This window comes from Chlamydotis macqueenii, chromosome 4, assembly GCF_036417535.1.
Source record: "Chlamydotis macqueenii isolate bChlMac1 chromosome 4, bChlMac1.mat, whole genome shotgun sequence".
In the NCBI taxonomy this organism is placed as follows: Eukaryota; Metazoa; Chordata; class Aves; order Otidiformes; family Otididae; genus Chlamydotis; species Chlamydotis macqueenii.
Genome location: NC_141559.1, coordinates 48328998 through 48354829, shown reverse-complemented (window position 1 = coordinate 48354829; position 25832 = coordinate 48328998). Strand labels below are relative to the sequence as shown.

The 25832-nt window shown below is 40.4% G+C and overlaps 2 protein-coding genes across 5 annotated transcripts in view; one reads left to right on the top strand and one right to left on the bottom strand.

Moving 5' to 3' along the window:
* The window catches only part of WWC2 (WW and C2 domain containing 2), a 102228-nt gene extending 79180 nt beyond the window's left edge, over window positions 1-23048 (bottom strand). The window contains exon 1 of one of the 3 annotated variants that reach the window (XM_086747282.1): window positions 22657-23048. In XM_086747282.1, coding sequence (XP_086603408.1) covers window positions 22657-22787 — 131 coding nt within the window. In that variant the 5' untranslated portion in view covers window positions 22788-23048. Of the gene's footprint in view, window positions 1-22050; window positions 22177-22656 lie in introns of those variants that run through there. The other 2 variants (XM_086747283.1, XM_086747284.1) reach the window with 2 other exon arrangements.
* Window positions 22610-25832, top strand: part of DCTD (dCMP deaminase) — a 59889-nt gene continuing 56666 nt past the window's right edge. Inside the window, exons 1-3 of one of the 2 annotated variants that reach the window (XM_086747285.1) lie at window positions 22610-22750; window positions 23925-24096; window positions 25692-25744. The gene's annotated coding sequence lies outside the window, so the exon portion shown is untranslated. The remainder of the gene's footprint in view (window positions 22751-23924; window positions 24097-25691; window positions 25745-25832) is intronic. The other variant, XM_086747286.1, reaches the window with a different exon arrangement.

Genomic DNA, 25832 nt, shown 5'->3' with positions numbered 1-25832 from the left:
TTTTTTTTCATCTTTTTTTTGGCCTCTTGAATTAGTCAGAAAGGACCTATTATTTAAAAAAGTATTACTTGAAGTTGACATTTCTTAGATCTACATTAATCCCATTTATGGCAAATAATATATGGTCAGTATTTAATTTTAGTAAAAATGGAAAGCTAACCTACTCGAGAGATTAACAAGTTACTTCAGCAGTACAGCTCCCACAAAGCTCACAACAACAGGTTCCATCTTGAGTTGAAAGAAAGAAGTCAAAGCTAGTCTCTGCTTTTGACTAAAAACATGGCACCAATTCTCTTCAGTTGTCCTGGTCCTGTAACAGCAGCCTGCAGACCAGGCTTGCCTTCTCTTGGGCTAGCGATCAACCGGTTGTATTCCACCTGGAAGCCAGTAAGAAGTGGATTATTGGAAGCATCTCTGCTGCTTAACATCTGTATCAATGATTTGGAGGAGGCATCAGTGCACTCTCATCAGATTTGCAGATGACACCAAACTGAGGGAGAACAATCAATACTACCAAGGACATGACCACCATTCTGAAGGACTTAGGCTTCAGGAATGGGCCAACAGGAACCTTCAGAGATTCAGCAACAACAAATGCAAAGTCTTGCATCCAGGAAGCAAATGCCCCCTTACAGTGATAGAGGCTGGGACTGATCAGCTGTGGAGCAGCGCTGGGGTCCGGGGAGGGGGGCCGTGAGCTGGCAGTGATCCAGTGCCCTGGCTGCAGAGGCGGCCAGCAGCCTCCTGTATCACCAAGAGTGTAGCCAGTAGATCAAGGGAAAATACTATCCCCTCTACTCTGCACTCATTAGACTGCATCCAGTTCTGCTCTCTTAAGGCAAGAAAAATATCAACAAACTGGAGCAAGTCCAGGGGAAGGCCTCCAGGATGGTTGGGAGCGGAACACTTGTCCCGTGAGGAGAAGCTGAGGGACTGGGGTTTGTTCAGCCGGGAGAAGAGGCAGCTTCAGAGGGACGGAACAGCAGCCTGCCCATCTACAAGGAAGTTTTCAAGATGACTGCGTCAGGCTCTTTGCAGGGGTGGGCATGGTGGGAGAATGAGAGAAAACAGGCATAAGTTGCAACAAGTTCAGACTGGATATAAGGGAAAAAAAAATTCACCATGAGGACAGGCATACAGTGGGACAAGCTAACCTCAGAAGCTGTACCGGAGTAACTCTGGCCTCACAGCTGACCATGCTTTTTGCATATAATTTTAAAATATTTGCTATCGCCACACTTCCAAACCGTGTGCGCACAGATACATATATACGTACTCACTCCTGCCTTGCCTTTGTTTCTTGGAGCTTAGAACTCCATCATTGTGTATCTTGACCATAGAAAAATCCTCTTTGTTATTTGCCTATACCACACCAAATACTGAGGTTCCATAACAGTTTATGTGGATCTAATCTGGCTATCACAGTTCTGCTCTTCCTCCGTACTAGATGTTCATGCCCCTTCTCTTTTACTCGTGCTAGCACTCATCTGACTCCATAGTAAACCAGTTCAAAGAAATAAATTAGTAGGAGAGATTGAATTTTTTTTTTTTTAATCAGTTTAGCTGCCTAACCAGTTCACTACTGGTACAAATGCCAGTGCAAGTGAGATAGTGGAACAACTTGCAATCCCAATTCAGATTGGTATGAACTAGTCATGAAACAGAGTTCCTAACAGACACTGAAATCCTGGTTCTTGATGGAGATTGTAGGCAGTACTGGAATATACATGATTACTACTACTACTCCTTAAAATTAAACTATTAAAACATACAGGTAAGACTAAGCACACAAAATTGGAGAGATGCTTAACTACCTTGTGCAGTTTTCAGGTGGTGAGAGGTAGGAGGCTTGTTTTTAGTAGCTTCATAGTGTTTTGGACTAACAATGAACCTTAACTGGTTGCAAAGCCCTACTTCTGAGAAAAGGGAAGAAATTATAGAGAACAGCATTTAATTACTGTTATACTACAAAATGGAAATGCTTGGGCAATTAGGAAGATTTCTACTTATTGCAATACCTTGATCTCCCAGCTACTTGAATTTCAAAGTAGAACAATGTAAATCAGTGACGTGCCCGATACTGCGAAGGCTACACAACTTCACAGAAGCAGCCAAGGAAACTTCATGTGCAGCCTCCTTCTACACCAAAGTCAAAGGCAGCCCTGCCATCGCCTTCAACAAGGAGAGAAGCAATATTGTATGTGATGTGATTAATACTTTAGTTACCTGACTTTTGTCATGTTTGCCAAAACAAAATCTTATAAATATTTTGTCCTTCTGTGAGAGGCTTTACTTTTGCCATTTGGATTTTTTTTTTAGCCACAATTAGTTCCTTAATGAAAGTCTACTAAGGAGAGGGTTTAAAAATAATTGCTAATGACACTGAAAACTACAATACTGTCTCAAACACTGAGCAGAGGCACTTTCATAGAAAAATAACACCTAAGCACAAACAACTGATTAAACGGTAATCTCCCATGCTGTATATACCTTTTGTACTGGAAGAGGCAAGTTGCCATATAAGCAATGTTTCAATAAATTCAGCTGACTAGAAAGCTGCAATTTCACAGACTTCTGGAATTTCTTAGACACAGTATTTTTAAATGATTACTTCATAAAAATCACTAAGTATTTTGTTAGATGTAAAGTTTTTATACCATGTGAGTAATGAAAAGCCTCAACATTAGCTCAAACAGTGGAAATATGCAGTCACCCCTTGCCAAGATAAGCATTACATCTCCATTTGCCATTTATTATTCTTTTAAATTGAATAGAGAAGATTGCTCTTAAGAGATAGTCCAGATACAAATCTCTACTATCCAATTACTTATGTAATCGCTTTAAACTTCTCAATGGAAGTCTCTTACTATCTCTCATAAATCAATCTACATCAGTTGCTTTTGTGAAAAATCTTTAACATTAATATTAATACTCTGAGATACTATTTTTCCTCCGATTCCACATGATATCCTTAGGTTCCTTTGGGAAATTACTTCATGTATCATTCAAGCTTTTAAAACAAAATATATGTACTCAGAGGTTAGGCTTCTGACTCTCATATTATAAACATCAGTCACCTAAGCCATCTCCAGAATTACTGGAAAGCTTAAAAGTAGGCACATTGTAATTAAACAGGAGTGAAACTTTTAATTTGTTAAAAATGTCATGAGGTGCCTGCGTGCATTTCAGTGCTCTACAGTATATCAAGTAAAGCAATGAAAACAAATACAAGGAAAATTAACATAGAGTCAGAATGTGTACGAGCATGGAGTCTGACCTAACAAGAGGACACATTTCCAAGCTCAGACAGCCCACACAACTCTTTTTTAGCTTATCTGCAGTTCTGTTTTAGAAAGTATGTGAAAAGGTTAGGGAAGAAAGAGGATCGTGATTATTCACAGTCCAGAAAAAAAAAAAAAAAAAAAAAAAAAAAAAAAAAAAATCTGTTTTCTGTGTTTCAGACTCTGGGGATTCCATAGTAAATTTAAGAGAAGAAGCTGGAATTTCCTGATCTGGCAGATATAACTTAGGGTGGGGGAAAGATAATTCTCAAAAGAGCTTTCAAATGTGGGCTTGGAATTTTGCTGGACAGAACAATGATTGATTTAAATCAGCCATAAAAAAAAAAAAAAGATATTTGATCTTCTGTCAAGTCTTTGAAATGGTAGGAGTTAATAGGAATCATCAGCTCTGCGTGCTTGTTTAATGAAAAATCCATTCTTCCACATTTAGCTTTAAACATTTTTAACGCACTTGTGGGCTGATAATTTCATGCTTTCAGTTGTCGGTATACCAAGTATCTCTTTTTGTGCCACGGTATGAAGAACTGAACTTTTCTAGACAAGAACAGTGTAGGGTTTGTAACAAAATAAAGCGCTTGCATTCCTTCCTAAAGGTGATTGTCGTGGTTTTGTTAGTAAGGGGGGGCCTAAGGTGGTAGCTTCTGTAGGAAACTGCTAGAAGTCGCTCTCCTTTGTTCAGTGGACTTGGCCAGGCCTGGGGCGGACCCACTGCTGGCCAAGGCTGAGCCGATTGGTAGCAGAATGTCTCGTGATAACGCCTCTGCGATAACGTATTTAAGAATGGGAAAACAGAAAAAAAAGGGGAGAGAAGAGAAGATGTGAAGAAGCTGAGCGGGGGCAGAGGCGCAGAGGGGGAGGCGCAGACCTCATGGGCCTTGCAGGCCTCACCCTCTGGCCTCTCGCCAGGCAGCCGACTGGGCCCGACTCGGTCCAGCCCGGCTGCAAGAAGTGGAGAGGAGATGAGAAGTGAATAAGATGTAAAAAAAGATCCTGAGAGACATCTACCAGCCTGTTGTGAGGAACGGCTGCAGACGCCAAGGTCAGTTCAGAAGGAGGGGGAAGAGTAATGCGGCTCCTGGCCAAGATTCCCCTGCAGCCTGTGGTGACGACCATGGTGGAGCAGGTTGTCCCCCTGCAGCCCATGGAGGTCCACGGAGGAGCAGAGATCCACTTGGAGCCCGTGAAGGACCCCGCACTGGGGGAGGTGGATGCCTGAAGGCAGCTGTGGCCCGTGGAGGGCCCGCTGGGACAGCTGTTCTGGAGAGACTGCACCCGTGGAAGAGATTACCCACGCCGGAGCAGTTCCACAAAGGACTGTGGCCCGTGGGAGGTACCCCACACTGGAGCAGGGGAGGAATGTGAGGAGTTCTTCCCCCGACCATGAAGCAGCGGCGTAAAACAACATATGATGAACTGACTGCAACCCCCATTCTCTCTTTCCCCCTGTGCCGCTCGGGGGGGGGAAGGTAGTAGAGATAATGTTAAGCTTGGGAAGAGGGAGGGGTGGATGGAGGTCATCTTGTTCTCTGTCTCATTATCCTGCTGTTTGTAGTAATAAATGAATAGTTTTCCCCAAGTCGAGTCTGTTTTGCTCGTGACGGTAACTTTAAGGATTTCTCCCTGTCCTTATCTCAAACCTCGAGCCGTTTTTCCTTATATTTTCTCTCCCTGTTCTCTCAGAAGGTGGGGGGAGTGAGAGAGAGACTGCGTAGTCTGGTCCGATCGGGGCTGAACTACGACAGTGATCTGCATAGCTCTTCACTGACTTTTTCAGTATATGGTAATTTTATCCTCTCTCAACCCAACTGCTGTGTTTCATCAGTTTTTACATGGAATAGTGGAAAAACTCTGCTCTTTATTAGAAGTCCAGGTGAAATGGTCAAAGTTCTGTCATTTTTGTTTACTTCACTGCTTCACGCCAAAGATACAAAAAGCATTTAATTTTGCCCATCACATTTTCCCTCCTTCACCTTACTGCTTTCTCTGTGTTAAAGTCACTGTATTTCTATCACTTGTAGTTACAATAAACAGATTGTAGCAAGGTCTCTGGTTTGGTTTACATAAACAGCAATATCACTTTAAAGAACTAAAGACATCCACCCAAATGGTACCAGAGCAGTCTCTGGGTATTGGTGGAGCAACAGTACTGCTTATTTCTTAACAAGACAGTATTTCAACCATTATTAGCATTTCTACATCAACAAACACAAGACATTCTGTCTAGAAGTCATTCCTGCCTTCAAGAATCTAACCAAAGAGGCAGACATCTTTTATTTGTAATCCTAATAACCACAAAAAGAAAAAAAACAGTCCCCAAAACAAACATTGTCACATTTAGTTTTTGATAATGACATCTGGCTTCATTTGACCAGAGCTTGCAGAAGAACTGCATAGGCTTATGCAACAGAGACAGAGTTTGCAAAGTAACTAACAGTGTTGTCTTCCTGTTTTTCCATGCCTGGATTGTTCTTCCTGTTGTCCCTCTAAAGCCAGCTACTGGGAGAAATGCAAGGAAGCAGCAGTGCTTGGTGACCCTTGCTGGCAGCCAAAGAATTAGTCTGGTTGGTGGAGCATGGCAATCCCCTGTGCCAGCTGGAAAAAAAAAAAAAAAAAAAAAAAAAAAAAAAAATTCAGCAGGCAAGGGCATTTTTTGATCCTTTCATTGGGCTTCAGGAAGGCAAAAGCTCTTCCGTTCACAAACCTGACTAGGAAGCATAACTGACTTCCAAAGGACCTTTACTGTACCGACACTCACTACGCTTTGGCTATAACCAAAGTCCTTCATGGGTGACCCAAATACTTGTGAATGCACTTCAACTGAGAATGTGCTGCAGTATGGATAACTGCTTCAGACACTAGGGACTCAGGCAAAAATGATCCATGTAGCATCCTGCTCCTGTGACACTCATATTAGGCAGAAAGACTGTTTCATCTGTTTGTCGGTGCAGCAAAGTGGGACAGAGTATAGCCTGCAGAGCACGACTTGCAGTCACTAGGAGCAGAAAGAAGTAGAGAAGGGTCAGAGAAACCCCTCAGCTGAAGTACGGGAGATGTCTGTAGCCTGGAAACTCCCCACTGAAACAGTACAAGGACTGAAATACTCCCCACCCTGTCATGTATTTTTTTTTTCCTTCTGGTTTGCTTCCTCCAGCTGCTATATGCCTTAGGAAAAAAGAAAAAAAAAAGGAGAAGGGGGAAAGCAATTTCCAAGGGCAAAAATAGCCCAAAACACAGCTAGGGTCTTCTGAACTGAGTATTTGGGGATCTGCAAAGGAAGGTTGGCCTAAGCATGTGTTTGCAGCCTAAGAGGCAGAACTAACATGAACTGTACAGAGCAAATCATGCTCCTTCTGCCAGTTGCTAACAATCCTAGTTGTGTTGTTAAGCTGCCAACAAGCTAAAGTGTATTGTGGACCTCTGGGCATTGAGAAATGTTGCATTCTCTTGCTGCCATCACTCTTACCTACCTTTTATTTATTCCATACTATTCATATAGATGGAGCGATGTATTTCAACAGGCTAAGACCTGCCCTTTCCATCACACTACTGTCTTCTGCTTATTCACTAGAGCTATTTTCTGAATGAAAAAAAGATCAAATGCTAGGAACAGAGGGCACACAGGACATGGCAACTGAAGCTGGGAACTGCTGTTGATAAAAATCTGAAAAGAATTTGTGGAGATTACAGATAGTCTTTGATTGGTTAAATATTTCTAGTGATAGGCACATCTCTCAATGCTATCTAGAGGACAATCACATTTCACAGGAATTTCTACAGCATTGTTGCTTTTTGTTCATTTGTCAGCTTTTTTTTTTCCTCCAGAAAATTTTCAAAATGTTACATTTTCAAAACTGAAACCAAGATTTTCCTGTTGCCTTGGGTTACAGCAGTTCACAAAACAGGCTTGGGATGTTCAGTTACCTCTTCCATTTCATTCATTCTGGGAAGATGGCTTTTCAATAGCACCAAGTCATTCTGAGCCAGGAAAGGGACTGGAAACTGATTATTTCACATTCCAGACCAGTACCCTGACTAACAAGTAATAAAATCTGCCCAGTCTTTTACACTCCCAAAACGGCCTCTGACAAAAAAAAAAAAAAAAAAAAAAAAAAAAAAAATCACCAAAACAGAAGAATGGAACATTTTATACAGACTTATCAACACTGCAACTTCTGAAAAAAAAAAAAACCTGTTTATTCAAGTATTCCAACCAACTCCAACTGTCACTTTGTCTTATGATGTTCATTTTCTCTCTTTTCTTCTGCCTGGCTTGTTAGTGACAGTCAAATGAAACGTCCACCTGTGGAAAAATATGTAGCACACTATTGCCATATTGATATTTTCAGTAAAGTATTAAAGTAGTATTGCTTTTGTACACCACTGTTACAGATGTCACTTTGAGTTTTCCCTATGACAAATGTATCTCTTAGATTAAACAGTTTTCAGTCCATCACCAACTATTAGTATAATAATTATTCATTATGCAAGTTACAGCTTCCAGCTGAAGAATAATGCAAAATAAATAGCATCTTCATCATTTTTAAAAGAAGCATCTCTGTATATCTTAGTTTGAAGTGACACATTTTTTAAACAAGAAAAAAATTAAAGATAGAATTACTGTTCTTCCTGAAATTGCAAGAATCTAAAAAACAAAACATACCATGCAGTACAAAGAAGATTAGAAAATGCTAGGATCATCAAGAACCCCATGTAATTTAAAAGCAACTTGAACATAGCCCCAAATCAAACCAAATATGCAGCCAGCAGGCTAGTTCTTTCAAGTATTCATCCACAGGTAGTAATTTAAAAAAAAAAAAAAAATCACAGTGGTGAATAAAAGCTGTTATGATCTATGAAGTACAGCAAGGTGCCACTCAGGAGAGTTGTTTTCAATCATCCACCTCTGAAAGTGCCTTCTGGAGCAAACTTTAAAACATTATCTCTTCCAAAGTCACATTTGAAGGAAAAGGAAAAAAAAAAAAATCATAACTAGATGTTTCTAGTACATTTAGAAGCAGTAATTTTAAAATTACACTGCAAATTACATAAACCACACACAGGTATCTTTAATAAACCAATCACTAGATGTAATGAAAATTTTCCTCATCGAATTCTAACATTCAAGTTATCAGAAGTACATGCTAACTCCTGGGTGTTGGAGATCTATATCAATAACACACAGGGCAGAGCTGGTCTTAAAACTGAGAAATAAATTTAAAATTTCTGTATTTTTGCATGCAGGACGGATAGCTAGAGCAAAATGAAGCTTTAGATCATTTTATAGACACTACTAAAATGGACAGTGCTTGAGTTACTGTCATGATACGGCAAACACCACCAATAACTTCCTACTACCCCCATAATTCCCATTCCAATACAGCACATTTTAGTCTCCTTGTCCTGCACCTACTTCATCACCATTTAAGTTTTCCATTATAGGCACAGGTGTCTGGGATTAAAGACTTAATGTCAATGTACAGTAGTATTTTTCTTGAATTTAAACAGATTACAATAACACATTGCTTCTCTGAAACAAGTCTTTTTCCAAAATATGATGTTTAGATAATTTGATGATCTAAGTCATATTTAGCCACTTATGTTTGGGAAATAATGAAGGAAAAGCCAGTTACAAAATTCTGAAATATTTGCTTTCACTAATAGTAGGCCAGTCTTCCCAAGAAAACATTTTTTCCTTTTAGAAAAAAGGTAATCACAGAATAACATATGTGGGAAGGAACCTATGGAGGTCATTTGGTCCAACATTCTGCCCAATGCAGGACAACTATGAAATCAAACCAAGTTGCTCTGTTCTAGTGTTGACCCACAAATCTTGGTCTACAGTGCCAATTTTTTTTTTTTTTTTATTCAGTAAATCATTGCAATTCCATTTGCAATTACTTTTAAAGCTCTTCTGGGATACAGATTATATATTGTCCCATCAGTTTCAACAGAATGAACAGTATAAATTCTATCTCCATGTTAAAACACTCTGGTTTCTATTTAAAAAAAATAATTTTCATTAGTTGCCTGCGGTTACTTTCACATACTTCAACATCTGTATGGACAACCAAAGTCAGTGTTCATTCAGTACGCATTCTGTACCTAATTGATCCTTAGTCTCCACACCATCCAGATATTGTGTTTTCACAAGATGAAGTTTTCAGTACCAAAACCAGTTTAAGGAAGATTATCCATCTTTTCAAAATGAAAAAGAAAAGGAGGTAAATTCACTTTTCACTGATGCAGTAGTACTATGAGCTTTTGTTATGATATGACCTTTAATGGGATATTTTTTTCATCTTTACTCTTGCTGCTTTTAAACCTTTCTACTCTTGTTCACAGCAAAGTTGCACAAACAGCTGTGTAGTACAACTGAACACAGGTGTCAAACAAACAAAAGGTGGAAAGGGAAATAACTTCAGCATTTACTAGCACAGAATTTTCTTCACAATATCAAAACTTCAGTGTTTGCTAGTCTCATTTCTCGCTTTCATCAATTCATCTGAGCATCAGATCACACAAACTGACAAGCACCAGCTGAATACTGACCCAATCGTCATATCATGAACAATTTTGTTCTCTGAAAGAAACTTAAAGATGTTTTCACATGAAAACAGGCAGAACTGAAATAACAGCAATGCACTAATTTGTTTCTCTAAAACAGAACAGTAAACATGGACTTTATAAAATTCTTAGTTTCTTTTTATTAAAAAAACTAAAACAGACTAATTATCATACAGATTCTCTGCCCACTCTCCTCTCTTCCAATTTAATATCAGATTTCCATTACCCAGCATATACATAGGATATTTGTACGGCAGATCCTAAGGCTTTAAAACTACAGATTAAAAAACCTGTCCCTAAATTGCCAAGCTTGGACCTTGATCAGTTCGTCCACAGCAGCAGGAAGCCTGGCATTAGGAGCCACTGTAGGAAGGAGAAACTGTAGAAGAGATTAGTATAAAACCTCTGTCCCTCTAATTCTCTGACCAAGAGTATAAAAACAGCTAGTTCAACTTTTGCTAGACATCAGAGTATTCACATGACATGAAAGGTGGAAGAAGAGGGCCCAAGAAAGACGTTTATAAACATTCTGCAGTGGAATAACTCTAACCACAGCTACTGGTCATTTTAAAAACCTTTTCAAATAAAGTATTACAAAACAGCTATGAGATCTTATTACCAAAAGATCTGTTAGAAACCTACTAGCTCAATAAGCAACGACAGTACTGCCACAAGGAGGGTCCTCTGATAAGTATCGTCACCCCTCAACACCAGCCACCTGCAGTGAAAGTGCTTTAGAACTTCGAAAGCTGGCTGAAGCTGCTCAACTATCCAGCACACACGCCAAATTGAGAATAAAATTAAAAATGAAGTCTTGATTATGGGAATGCTACTTTGTTTTTCCTTTTTTTTTTTCAAAAAAAAAAAAAAAAAACTCCTCCTACATTTTTTAAATACTAGCAACATTAGGCACCACTACTATGGCCAAAAAGAGGATAGCTTACAACTTTTCAGCAAAACCTGACTGACAAAAAAAAAAAAAAAAAGGATGTGAAATATCAAGATTTTTAACAAAAAACAAAAGCAAAACAAAAAAAAAAAAAGCCCTTAACAAATCTACATTTGTCCTCAAAACTTATTTTCTTGCAAAAACCTTGCCTGGAAAGATAAAGTTTGATTGTTTTCATGTACTCTGAGAAAACAGGCCAGCCAGATCCTGAATGCAAATCAGGAACCACAACCTGCCACAGCACAAACATCCATTGCCCATTTTGATCATCGTTAAGCCATGCTAGCAAGTGAGGCAGAACAATCACCAGACAAGCAAACAAGAACATAAGCATGAAACAAAAAGTCTAATCCATGTCACCATAATAATTTGTTTTGCTATAAGCAATTAGCCTTCTAGACCACAGTATCATTAATTTAGCTAACGTGGCAGCGTAACCAATTAACAACTCCCTTGCAAACCTCAAACTTTAGTTCATTGAAGTCTTTCTCTCAAAGAGCAGATATCAAAAGAGAGCCTAGGGATTAAAAATAACAGAAAAAAAAACAAACCAGAAAAGAACATTAAGAAACTTGAACAAATCATCTGTCTACTGTGTAAGTTCCTGAGTATTAAGCCTTGCTTACTGCAGTAGTAAACCACTGACCTCACTAGCCTGACTAAAAGGCTTACAGTGTTTGTGTCTTTGCTGCATCCCATAATTTCTCTAGTCATTTGAACACTATGTCAGGAATGTCCTGTAGAGGTCTCAGATGATTATTCATATCCATAGTGTTCCACTGTTCACCAGAAAGATCGTAAATGTGTTAACTGTTTATTTCAAACACTGCAATACTCACAACTTGCTCCTTTTGCACCTCTTACATACAATCACTTACTACTCAATGTTTCAGCAAAATACATTTTAAATATTTAATACTTCCACTCCAAATCATCCTTCTTCATGCTGTAACCACTAAAGCACGACCTCAGCCTGCCACTTCTGCGCAAAACAAAGCTGGCAATGCAAAAGAATGTGGGAAATACTAAAAATTTCAGCAAAACTCCTACTGTCCAGGAACCTTAAAGATATGGAAACATAGAAGAAAATACTTTGATTTCTGCAGCTTCTCTATAGGTCTACATTCCAATCCAGGAAAATAAAGGAAATGCTTATTTACTTCAGAAGGGTAAAATTCAAGTCAGACCCTCAGAGTTCACATCATCTGAGCAGTATCCTGTTTTCTCGATTTTACTCCAACTCTATGGACATTCCAGCTCCAGCTTTGGCAGTTTGTCACTGTTCACTCTGAAATTTAGTACGGAATAGTTTTGTGCCTTAAACTCGTATCATAGCTTACTTTGTAAATCTTCAGCACTCCAAACTGGAATTGTTCACCACTGTACAACTCAGTCCAAACTAAAAAGGAGGATTAAGTGCAAGTCTTCGCACTGAAGTCTCAAGCAACAACAACAACAAAAAAATACAATTTAGGTCAAATCCTGCAGGCAATAAAACTGTCCATTACTACAAATGTGATCAAAATCAACACAAAAAATACAATCATACATAACATTTGCAAAGTCATACTTGAAAATTTATCACAAATTGCTGTACAAGATGGCATACAGAGTTAAGACAGCACTTACAGAATGAGCCGAAAAGGACTTGATTTTTCTTCTTGGTAATATGTGAATACACTGAGTACACATTGTATAGGTTTTGGGAATATGCAAGTCAAATTTGGATGGACAGTGGGCTTAGGTACACCTGGTAATACAACCCCAAGAGCATACAAAAAGCATAATTAAGTCCCATATAGTCCTTAAGGCAGAACCATGACCTAACTTCTGTCAAAGTTTCAACAACAAATTAAGAACAGAAGTAGTGTGTTACTATCTTTCTACCTAGACATCACTTCCTAAAGAAAATAAGCTACTAAGCTTTTAAACTTCCGAAGGCTCATTAATTTCTCGTGGGATCCTTGCCATATTTCTTTAAAAATAATTTAAAAATTGAATTACATTATTCAGTGCTGTACCAAGAAAAGATGTCTACAAAGATACACTGTGAATACCCAACTTGAGGTAACTCAAGACAGCCAAAATGTTTTAAAATTGAAACCAAACCCCAATTAACAACACATATTTGACAAGAGAAGTGCAAGCACACTTGAGTGATGGATGATTTACAGAAATGTCACTTAGCTCATGAGGAAGTTTTGTATCATACGCATCTTGGACAAAACCACAAAAGACTAAATATAGATCAAAGGAACTTTATAAACAATAGTAATCACAGACTATTTCACAGAAACAAAGTCCATTACATGTCCCGCTTTCCTCATTGCCCTCTCAAAAGTGAGAAAAACATTAAAACATTCCCTTTCTAGCTCAGCTCCCAGCCACCACGCTATAGATCTTTCTCCACGACAACCAGTCTCTGCTGGATCTTTGTGGAACGGAAGTCAAAACCAGCACCCTCTGGTCAGGCTCTGCATCTGTCAGGCTACAACAAGGACAGCAGCACTCAGCTGGAGGTCCCACACAGCCAGAAAGGCTCGTGAACAAGAATCGAAGCACAGGATGAGGCTCTAATCATTTGCTAAATAACAGCATTTAAAAAAAAAAATCTAATTCATAAATCTGAATCACATCTCTTTCTCTGATGCACAGTAGCTGCTTATTAACCAACTGAAATTTTGCACAGGATTATTCCTAACAGAAATTAAGAGTTTTCATAGAGATATTTTGTTAACACCGGTGAAGAGGTTGAAAGTTGTAAGCCTACATAAACATTTTTAGTGTAATCAAGGAAATCTGAATTACGAATTGAAGGGCTGGGCTTTCAATAAGAGTATTCTTTCTTGGTCACATCAGCAGGCCATGAGACACTACTAGACTACAGTTTAACAACTGACAGTATTAAACAAAGGAAAAAATCCACCCCATTGTTTCCTCATTAAGAACAAATAAATGTCTTTCCCTGACAACTCTCTGTGATCCACCACAGGCAGCGAGCGAGGTTACAATGCCCACTTTTTCCGCTGAAGTAGGCCATACCTCCTCTTCTGGAAGTATTAGAGAACCACATAGCAAATCACCCTGTCTTCTAGTGACCAGAAGTGTCACAGGGTGACAGACAGAAGCAACCAGAATTGTTCTGCCACATTGTGATCCCAATAAAAACACTGCCATGCAGCTATATGACAGGAGACACCTGCGCTTGGTCAAATTGTGACTTGACAAGATGCTACTAAGACATACGCCTGCCGCATAGCGAAAAGGCAGGTGCCATTCATCATGTGTTGGGCATACTTACGGCCATATGGTATGACGTGCTTGTACACAATCTGTAGCAAATCAAAAGTTCATCTGCCACAAGATTAAAAATATCCGCATCTTTGTCAGACATTCGCAGCTCTATGAGGGAGGTAAGCTCTTAAGAGTGAAGGACAAGGCTTTTAATCAGAGTAACAATTCTTCACAGGTCTGATCTACAGGCTGTAAGATATGCTTATCTGGAGAAGACTAAAGCTTAGCACTTAAAAGTACTTTAAAAAGAAACCATAGACGTGTAAAGTACTGTTCCTTCATTAACAACTTGAGAAAGTTGCTAATAAAAGTTGAAAGTTGCTGAAGTAGAGTGTTCTAGCAGGATTTAGCAAAAACATAGATTCTTCTAGATTTTTTCCTCTATACTGAAAGTAAAAAAAAAATAAATTGGTATTTCTAGACACTAAAAGCCCGATTATCAGAACAAACAGCATATTATGGAAGGCATCCCAGTTGTTTCTTTTTGTTTTTCAAATAAAGTCTGATTTAATGAATTGAGAAAAATAGCAGAGATATACCAAAGCAAGTCCAACATACAGTATTGTATAGCATGCAGCAAGAGCATGTAGAAATTTGAGTTTGCTGTCCCAAGACAATACGTCTTTACATACCCAAACAACTACTTTGAATACAATATGCATTCAGGGTTGATGAGATAAAGTTGCCTTTTTTCAAGTACAAACAGTATCCAAGATCAAAGGATAGCATCTGATCTTGTTCTACAAGATGTATATGATTGTTTCAGTTGACAGAATACATTCATACCACTGACAGACTGCCTCTAGCTCAGAGTCCTAACCAACCAAAAAATTCTAAGAGCAAATTAGCCTTTAAAAAGTACACCTAAGGGGGGTGCGGGGAAGCAATGTCCCCCCACAAAAGCCCTTTCATCACCTTTTAAAAATAAGAGTCAGAGATTTACTTCATGAGGTAGGAACTTCACCATCACTAATGGTTTTACACAGAAAAAGTCACTGGGAAGGGCAATAGTATTCAGCAACACTCAAAGTGAGCTATTTAAAAAGAGCCAAACCCTACATCCACAAAGCAAAATCCTACAAAATACTCAAGCAACACAAAGCAGAAAACGTAACTACTGTACCACTCCCCTTTTCAGCCCCTAGCTGCTCCTTCCAAATGAAGGGTAAGTCAATTTGTCCATACAGATGACACCCTCAGATACGTTAAGACAAATGACTCCAGTTTGCTTCACACAACAGAACATTCAAAGTCTGGAATTATATCATCATTCTGGTGAGATACTTTGCATCAGAGTCTAAAACACATTTTATGAATAATTAGGAAAAAAATGCACTAAAGTCAAAGAATTCCTGATCTAGTTTAATACACAGTAGGAATTAGCTATTCATAACCATACTGTCAACAGTAGCACACTCCTGGAAAACAGGATCTAATTCTGCAACCATGCAATGACAAAATTTCTCTTCAGCAAGAGCTTCACAGTAACAAACATTTTACAAGTCAGTAAAAAGTTGGTAACATCATAAAAGTTTCTCAGTGACAGAAAACATGCTTATGATCAAGATGTCTGTGACAGCTGTACTGCTGGTTCACAGCAAAGCAAATGTGAACACAAAGACATGCACAAGAAAACAATGGAGAAACCCAACAAAAGAAATGGACACCTAAGACGACAGTTCCATGGCAGCCAAAATTGACCTGCATCTGGGTTCCTACAGCACCGCTCTCCCATTTTGCTCCCAGCTCTGGACTCACCTTCTGTCTCACACCAGCACTAGTATCCATTCAGTGACACAGCAAGCTGATTCTGTTGGAAAACAACCCTAAAAGAAGGTGTTCAATTTTTGCCTGGGGTCACAGCTTACTATTTGGTGGCAGGAGAGGTAAACAGAACCATGACAGTCCAGACTTAGTGGGCTGCATTACCCCTCTACAACCCTTTTCCACTTGCAGGTTGCTGTAATAAGAATTTACATCTCCCAGCATAACAGTTGTGGAATCTCAGCAATGTTTCTATTCGTGCCTTTCTGAAAATGTGTCATGATAGAAATATTACTGTATGTTGGTCCAGTTTCACTCCTTTCCATTACTTCCATGAGTACTCTTCTAGTTTTTAGTCATCTGCGTGGTATAAAAATTGTGAAATCTCAAATACCTATACCATTTTTTTAGGCCAAAAAGAAAAAAGTAGCAAGAAAATCCAAACAAAACCTATTTCACAAAATTCAACTTGTCTCTAGATGTTACAAACGTTAGTGAGTGGAAGTTAAGAAATCCTCTTATCTTATTCTAATAACCTTAATAACATGTTCAAAGTGTAGAGTTTTAACCAAAGGGTTGAACACAAACTATTTAACTGGTGGAAAACAAGAACTCTTAATGTAATCTGTACAGATCTCTAAAGTGGTAAATAACTTGTCGTATTTGATGTATATATTGGCCCTTACCTGTAAAAATGAAAACTTCTTTCACAGCCATTACTTCAAAGTAAGGCCAGTTCCCCTTCTCTGAAAATATAAGATAGTTCTGATGGATGCCTTCAGAGCTGTTTTCAGCTCAGCTCCCTCCATTTGAGAAAAGATCTCTTTTCCTTCATGCGTACAGCTTCTCATTAAGGCTTACTTTGTGCAAGACAACTACAGTAATGCTATCTTGTAAGTCGAGATCGGTTTTAATCGAAATAGCTCCAGTAGGCAAGTACTACAGACATAGGTCTGGATAAACCACAGTCTAGACCACTTGCCCCACTTTACATACCAGGTCAACAGTCCTTGGCTTTAACCAGTGGTACATTGCACACATAAGCAAATACTCCGTAGCATTTCCCGACTTGTTAAATTCACATGTTCTGAGATGAAAGATACAGTGCAGGCCTATCACTCCCAGAGAAATAAAGAATAAAAGTGTTATCTCAGAGTTACCGTAGTCATTTTCACTAATACTAAAATCAACACCACATAGCCCCAGGCAAATGACAGACTGGTTAAAAAACCCACATACACAATCATTATGTATTTTAACACTGTCTGATGCTATCAGCTATATTAGCACTGTAATATTAGAATTCTACTTTACACTGGATAAACAAATGAAGGTGTCAGAAGTTCAGACACAGCTAGTCTCTCATTGCGAGTTCAGTACTTGCATCACGGGTTTTATTTTGAATAAATACACATCAATTAAGTAAAAGCAGTTCCCAACCTGTCACTGAAACCAGAATGAGATACGAGACAGTTTCACAGGGAACATGCACATTCCTGAGCAGACAAGGAGACAGGAACAAATTATGTGGACTTAGAATAAAAACCAGCAAATGATACTACAGCATAAAACGAGACAGAAAGAGATAGTATGGGGAAAAAATAAAATAAAATAAGATTCCCTGTCCTATCTCACTATAGGATTATTGCAACTTGTACACACCTCGGAGTGTCACCAAATGATCCTCTACTCATTTTCCAAAATAGGCAGGTGACTACTTCTTATTAAGCTTAGAATTTCATAAGGTATGTTGAGGCAGTAACTTAACAGCTCCACGCCACCATAAATGTAAAAGCCTCACTCCCTCCTCAGCTACGAGCAAACAAGGGAGATGCAAAGGAAAACAGAAAAGGAATGAGAAAAAAAAACACCTTTCAGTAATGGTTTACCATTAAATTCATTCTCAGCAAGCAGGACCCTGAAGAAAGGATTTATCAAGTAGTTGCTCTAGTCATACCTTAAATCAGCAATGTTCAGATTTGCTCTTAAAAACAGAATTAAGATCCACTGCTTTCAAAACATAATGACTAACACTTCAATTTAACATCATTATTCTTCAAAGGACAGGTGAATCATACTCCTATTTCTTGCCTAAATTTTGTTCCCTTCCACCTCCCTAGAAGTTTTAACATTTCAGAAGTTTTTCCTATTTTACCTGAAGTCCTACAATCACCAATTTCACATAGAACTGTATTCGCCTCAGACACCAGACACTTCAGATAAGTAAAGTTATTCTACTCATCTGTCACAACACAGCTCACTTACATTAAAAAAAAAAAAAAAATTTAAAAAAAAATCAATACTACATATTTTCCAATCTCTGATGATGCCTCCCATCACGTTATTCCCTTTCCTGCTTGCTTCTTATTTGCTAGATTTAACTTCACCAGCACAGTATCTTATATGCCTCCAATATTTCTCTGAGTCTCCACTGCGACTGGAGCTTGGAACCAAGCACCCTGAGCTATGGTAGTGCCCAGGAAAGAGACAGGATGAAAGTGCCCCTGCTCAAGTAACTTCAGCCTCAGTATCTTCCCCCCTCACAGCCTCTGCTGTTTACAGGACAAGGGAAAGAAAGTTCCAGTGAAAAAGTAAGGAAAAAAGTGCCCTTCTTTTCTAAGGGAAAAGGGCACACAATGTTTAATTGCTGAAACCTAATAAAGGTTCTAATTTAGACAAATCTTGCACAAATTACAGAATTCCATTATAAAAACTGTAGTGTTTTCACATCTCCAAAAGATAAAAGCAGCAATGGAAACTGCATTCCCCATCCACATCACCACAGAGAAAATTATTTCACGAACTCAAAGTTCCCTGGTTTCTGCACATCTGATGTTTCTCAAGCACTTTCTTGGTTGTATAGTTAGCAAGTACTCTAGAAACATTCTAGCAAAAGTATACTACAGTATACTACAAAGTGTTTCAAATGTACAAATGTATTTTAAACAGATTTTTCTCCTCAGTGGAAAGAGAAGTGAAAAGGGGGCAGAAAGAAAGGATGGTTTTGTTTTCATAGCAGCTCACTCCTTAGGATTCTGACAGGAGTGTAGATAAACCTTTAAATAAAGATCACTTGCAGCTCCAGAATTTGTGATGTGGAACTCATTTTAGGCAAGCTAGCAAAAAAAAAAAAAAAAAAAAAAAAAAGATCTGGTTTGAGTCAGCAGTGATCACCAGTGGAGCACAGACAATTTACTACGCAGAAACCAAGGCATGAAAAGCCCTGCATTCCTGGTGAGAAAACCAAAGGTCATCTAACTGCTGAAGATTTGAGGGTACTGAGATTCTTATCCTCTATTCTGCTCCTCCCTGGTGCTCTACTCTGTTGGTTCCACTAAGAAACATAAACACTAGGCCTACTTAAAATGTGTTGGAATGACGGAAAAAATGAAAAATTTTCCTTTTCAAATTTCTGTCTCCACCCCAAGCCCCTCTTAATCCTCGATCAGAAAAAAAAAAACCACCACACACCAACACCTTACTGTAACTCAGTATCTCAGAAACTTGAAAGAGTTGCAAGAGAACTTAAAAAAAAAGTATGAATTCCTCTAATCCTCTCCCACCTTTTCATCTGGCTCATCCTTGTCAGTCCATAGTTGCCTTTTTCTAGCTCAGTCAAGTAGTAGTAGGATACAATTGATATTTTGGGCTATTTCCCTTCTTGCAATAAACCAGTTTCAGAAGAACTGTCAAGACCAGGGAGTCCTCAGTTTGCTGTAGTTTGGAGGAGACATAAACAAAGAAACACCACCTATATATTTAGCAAGTGAAAATGTTACTACAGCTCCCACATTCTTGTCTTTACATTTCTCACACTTTATATCTTAAAGTGCCCTCTCTCTTTTAGGCTACCAGTTTTCAAAGCAAATCAACACAGTATCCTAATGTTTGGAGAGAAAAATCACTGTTGTACAGTGCAGAACATCAAAAATCCCCAAAGAACAGAGCAATTCAAATAGTTTGCACAATGCTCCTAGAAGTCACTCTTGCCCTTACAAGTGTAAGCTTCTTTAACATCAGTGGGATTACTCAAATAAATGAAGTGGGCAAAAACTGAAAACTGAGCCCCAAGCTTGAAGCTGATGTGAGGTTTTCTTCACAGCTGTACACAAGGTTATCATTATATTAACAGACCTGCACCATATAAGCAGTAACAAACACATGTACATCAGAACAGTCTAGAAAAGGACATGAGAAAAAAAACCCCACTGTATTTTAAAAAACCCACAGAATTTTCCAAGCAGCTTTGAAATATGGTATTTTCAACTGTCAGCTTATTTCTATACATGAATATTTTAAGGCAGGAACAAAAACGTTCCTAGTTGTGCTCAAATACACCTGGCAACCCACAGACATATGGCAGATGTCTCACAGTAGTCTTCAGTATTTGTATCTTCTAATTCAAAGCGGATAAAAACTATTTTAAAACATCAAGCGTGACTTTTCTATGTAATCATCCAGAGAATGCAGTGTAACAACAGCAGAAGGAATACTGTCCATAAAAACTTATCTATTCCAGACTTGCTTTACTAATGAAAGATTTTAGGAGCCCATGTTCTATGATATTCCATAAGTACCTTATGAAAACTTTATGACCTCCATCAGATAAAATAGTTGGAAAAAAGAAGTCCTAAAGTATCATCAAACAAGGGAGTGTGTTTTCAGTCTTTCTGTAGAATCCATTACCTTCATTTTGACTATTTAAGATAAGTTTTAGAAACAGCACGAATCTAGATTTTATTGTATTGACAAATTTGGAAGATTGCTTTTCAATTTTTCTGACAGCAAGCCCTAATCATGCCCTGTCTGGTTTCTGAACATATATTCTATAAATACCTGAAAGATACAATGGAATCTAGAGCAAAGTCATCACAGAACTTTTATGCATTTCTTATTCACTTTTCCAAAAGAGGTCACCAATATAAACACAGATTGTAAATATGGATATTGCAAATACAAATACCGTAAGCTGCACATTAAATGAGTTTGTCAGTCTCTCCTTTTTCTGTGCATGCAATTCAGCTTCACAGTTGAGCCATGTACACTAAAGCACGGATTTTCTCCAGCACCTAGGGCAAAATCTCTCTTTCTGTTTGCTTTGTATGACTGACATAGATTTGCAACTATTTCAAATGCCACTCTTTCTGAAAAAGGTCTTTGCTTCCTTATTCTCACTACAGATTATCAAGTCTGAGGCCTCCATTTCTCTTTCACCTGTAATCAAGATATTAATGAAACAATATTTATCCTATCCCTATAGGATGGCAAACATGCAAGTGTTACTCAGCTGTCTACTCTGCTAATGAGAGCAAAGACTCAAGTTTTACCACCAAATATCAATACTCTTGAACTTTTCAGTACTATAGAATGTGTAAAAAAAAACCCTTTAAATTAGTACACTTAAAAGGCAATATTATAATGAGTATGCCCCAATGTCACATTTTGCTTTACCTCAATCGTACTATTTGTATTCTGCTTTGCAAACACAAATTAAAAGTCTAAAACTAAACAAAATTTCAAATTCGCTATTTCTAGAGAGCATAAAACCATAAGTTGTTATTGTCTGTGGTAAAAAAAATAATCAACTGAGAAGGCCAGGTGTAATAAAGAACACTGTCCTGTATACCTTACCACCTCACTAATATTTACAAGGTATTTAATGTTTTGAAGTACAAAGGAATTTAACTATGAATGTTAGTATTAAGTATATTCCAGTATTGCCACTACTGGAATTTGCTGTTACAGCAAGTAGGACAGGGAAGTAGGCCTAACACAGTATATGATGCTTGTCAAAACTCTCCCTCTGCAACTTACAGCTGGCAGGCTTCGTCACAACTACCTTTTCTGATTTCACCAGAGAAATACAAACCAAGGCCGCCTTTAATAATTCAGTGCAGCTTGTTCCATAAATTTATAATGTCTTTTAAAAGTTTTTAATAATTAGACTACACTATTTTCAACAGCAACACTGCAGTTCATAATACGCACAGAGTTTTGGTTTTCAGTTACTTTTGGACAAAACACAAGTTTTGCAATAGGAATCTTCGGCGTCTGTCACCCCCGCCCCACACTATTAAAAGAAGCCTACCCCAAAAGCCAGGATCCCTACCCAGCTCAAAGACCTGCCCGGGCGATTGCTGGGCGAGAAGAAGCCCTTGCGCAGGTTGCCTTGCTCACCGAGGCCCTTTCCAAGGGGGTTTGCCGATTTTCGGTGCTTAGACCTGGCAAGGGCTGCAAGGGCCGCGGGGGCTCCGGCTGGCCGTGGGGGCTGAGAGGATTTGGGCTCGCCGAGGCCTAGCGAGCACACGAGGCCTCTCTCCCGCCGCTCCAGCTCCAGTCCCCTCCGGGCGGGCGGGCCGGGCCGGCCGCGGGGGCAGGCGGTCCCCGGGATCGGCCGGACACACAGGGGGGAGGGACAGGCGTGCGGGACGCTCCGCCGGCCCGGAGGGAGGGAAGGAGGGAGGGAGGGAGGGAGGCGGCCCCGCACAGCGGCGCCCGGGGGAGAGGGATGGGGAAGAGCCAGCACCTCCGGTTTGGGAGGGACTTGCAAACTTTGGTACCTGCTGGGAACTTCAATGCCAGCGAGCCCCGTCGCCTCCGGGAAGAGCTCTACACGCCCCCCCCCCCCATCAACTCATACAACGGGCTTCAAAACAGGCTGTACCCACGAGGGCACTGCGTGCGTGGCTGCGAAGAGGGGTTTCCCCTGCCCTCCCCCGCCCCGTCCCCTCCGCGGCGAGGGGCCCGCCGGGGCCTCGTCGCCTCCCTGCCCCGCACACCCACCTGTCCCGGGGGTCGATCCAGCTGGTCTGCTTGGTGTTGTGGTCGATGTAGAAGACTTTGCCGTCGTAATCCCTCGCCTCCTCCCAGCCATCGGGTAAGGGGAGCTGCCCATTCCCCGCTTTCCTAGGCATGGTCAGGCGGCGGGGGTAACTGCTCCATAGGGACAGAAAGAAAGACGGGAAGCGGGAAAAGCCCCCACCCGAGACGGGGGAGGACGGAGAGGGGGCCGGAGGGGAACACGCAGCGGGCTGCTCACGGAAGCCCGGGAAAGCCCTCCTCCGCAGCCGGGTCTCAGTCCACCATGCCTGGGCTGCCGCCTTTGCCCGCGCCGCGGCAGCCCCGGGTCAGGCTTGCCGGCGGAGCCCAGCTGCCGTCTGGGCGCGGGGAGCCCGGCTGAGCCCCAGGCGGCCGCGGCCGCCGCTCATTAGCATGAGATTAGCATCCATCTCATCTGCATGCACATTCCTCCCGCCGCATTCCTCAGCGTTAACCCTGCCGGCGCTGCCCGGCGCCGGGCTGGGCAGGCCCGGGTTGTGGATCCGGGGCAGAAAACGTCCAGCGGGGAAGCGCGTAGGGCAGGAAGGAGGGGTGCGGGGGAAAGGCGGCGAGGGGGACCCCTCCTGCTTCCAAACGAGTTCTGCCCACGGCGCGAAGGGGGTCGGCCGGCGTAGGGGTAGGAAACAACCACCTGAGGGGAACAGCGGCCTTCCAGGCCAGACTGCCGTCCACCGGTGGCCCCGCGCCGTTAGCTCCCGGACGCTTTAGCACTCCGGCCACATCCCCGCTGCCTTTTTGGGCAGCTGGGAGGGTACGAGAGCCCCCACCCCAGCCCCCACCCCCGCCCTGCCAGGGATAGCGGCGCGGGAAGCGGCTGCCCGGCTGTGAGGGCTGCTGGCTCCCCGACCGGCCGTGCGTCCCTTTGTCTGCGGCCTGCTGCCGGCCCCCATCAGGCAGCCTTGGGGCGAGGGGTGCCCTGGCCCTGGGGAGCAGCGGGACCGTGTCCCGGGAACAGGCAGTTTTACCGCTGCCTCCGTGACCTGAGTCGTGGCGGTGTCGAGGGAGTTTCCTTTCCTTTCCTTCAGGTCCCGCTAACGTGGCTTCACATCTTTCCGAGCTCCTGCTAAACCCCACTGAGGCTCAAGGGTTCCTGAAAAGGACCTTGGCATCTAAAATACCCGAGATCAAAATTTAAATAAAAACCAGAACCCTTCTTTAACCCTGGAAGTACCTAAACTTCCTGCCTTTTTTTTTTTTCTTCTTTTTAACAGAAGCACTAGTGGAGAATATGTGCACACGCTTCTGAACTGTTCTGGCCTAAAAAGCAGGCAGCTAAATCCACATTAAGTATAGAAGCCAGGTGTAAATTACAGTGCGTTTATCGCACGTTTGCCACACGAGAAGAGTACTCCGGGCTGGTTACCATGGTTCAGCTGATAGAAGGTAATTCAATGAGCTCTATTAATTTGCATGTGTATCTGATTCCCAAGATTTGGCACTAGAAGTAGAGCACCTATGGGGGAACATGACTCCCTAATTTAGTGCCTAAGACACTTAGGTAACCCAAGGTTTAGTCCCTGTTTCCTAGAATGTTTTATTTCTTTCCACTTAAAGTTACTAGCTTAAAGTGACAAAATTTTCCTGGGACATGAAGTCTGGGACCCAAAACTGTCCTTTTTTGTTTGTTTGTTTTTAATCTAGTTATTTACTCTGTTATAGATATCTTTAGCATTCAACTCTATGAATTCTTATTCTGATGCAATTTATACTTAGTAAGTACTGAACTTGTTCAGTACATAACAAGTTTTTGGATTCCACTTCAGAGGTCACAGAGCTGACAGTTAAGCATTGTAGTAACTAAGTAATTAATACAGGTATCTAAATCCCATTGTTGGGTCTGCTCTGAAACAGAAAAAAAAAGTACCAGCAAGATATGATTTTAATTTAGCTAATTGCTAATCTGGTAGAGCTAAGGCCTTTATTATTTTAGTCATTTTACTTATTATATTCTGTAACACTATCTCTGCAAATGGCTTGTATGCCTCCTGAAAATACCTGTATATTGAACTTCAGACTACCTTGAAGATTTTATTTTACATCTGTTGCATTAAGATAATGTGCAGTGAAACTATATATGTGAAATAAGGCCCTGGTGGTTAGCAGTGGAGAAAAACTGGCCTATTTTAACTTCTGGGTATCTGTAAGAGTTCAACCACTTAGGGAAAGCAACAGGATCATTGCCTATTAAAGTGACAGACTCATTTATTTTCATTGAGAATATTAAATTTCAATGAGCTGAGTGGTTTATAAAGTTCAGTCTTGTTTTCCATCAGTGTAAAAAAAACGCTTTTACTCTCCATTTACATTTGTATCCTTTTAAATATTCTACTATAATGTTATAAACTTGTTTATAGGTGACATCCTACAGTGAGAAAGTACATGTGGCAGCTGTGGGACAGGATAAACTGGATTTCCTTTTCTCATTTAAAATTCAGTTTGAGTTATCAATAGGACATTTTGTTATGTAAGTCAATAAAAAACTATGAAGGATATACTTTGCTTTCTGAAATTAGCTGCCAGTTACTTATCTTTGGCATTCACAAGGAGCTTTTATAATGATGGAGCCTTTTCCATCCTGAAAAAGCAGGCCTGTTGTACAGCAGCACTCCTGTACTCCTGCTCTCTAAATAATCCACACGAAAGAAAGCATGAGATTAGAAAATTTGTAATACCAAGACAAAACTGAAACCTCATTTATGTCAATACTTCCCTTGAAGTTAATGACGGCACCTGAGGCAATACCTAATTCCTGTTCTGTGTCACCACCAAGGCAGTCAGAACCGGATCTTTGGTTTTTGGTCAGATGAGATCCACATGGATGTGGACCTGATTTATAACCATCTTTACCAGGGTAAAATCTCTTATCAGAAAACATAACTATTTGCATTTGCACAAATAGATCAAGATTGCAGCTCTTATTTTTTGTAAATAAAGATAAAACTAAGATAATTGCATTATTGTCTCATTTCTATCTTTAGGCTTGTCTGTGCATGTCCAGATGTGCTTGTGCTTAAATATAAACTGTTGCATGGTAAGTGTTAGGCTTTCCCCTTTTCCTCCCTCCATTCTCCATTGTTTGAGTACTTCATTGTGTTTGTATTTATAGTTAGAGTCTACAG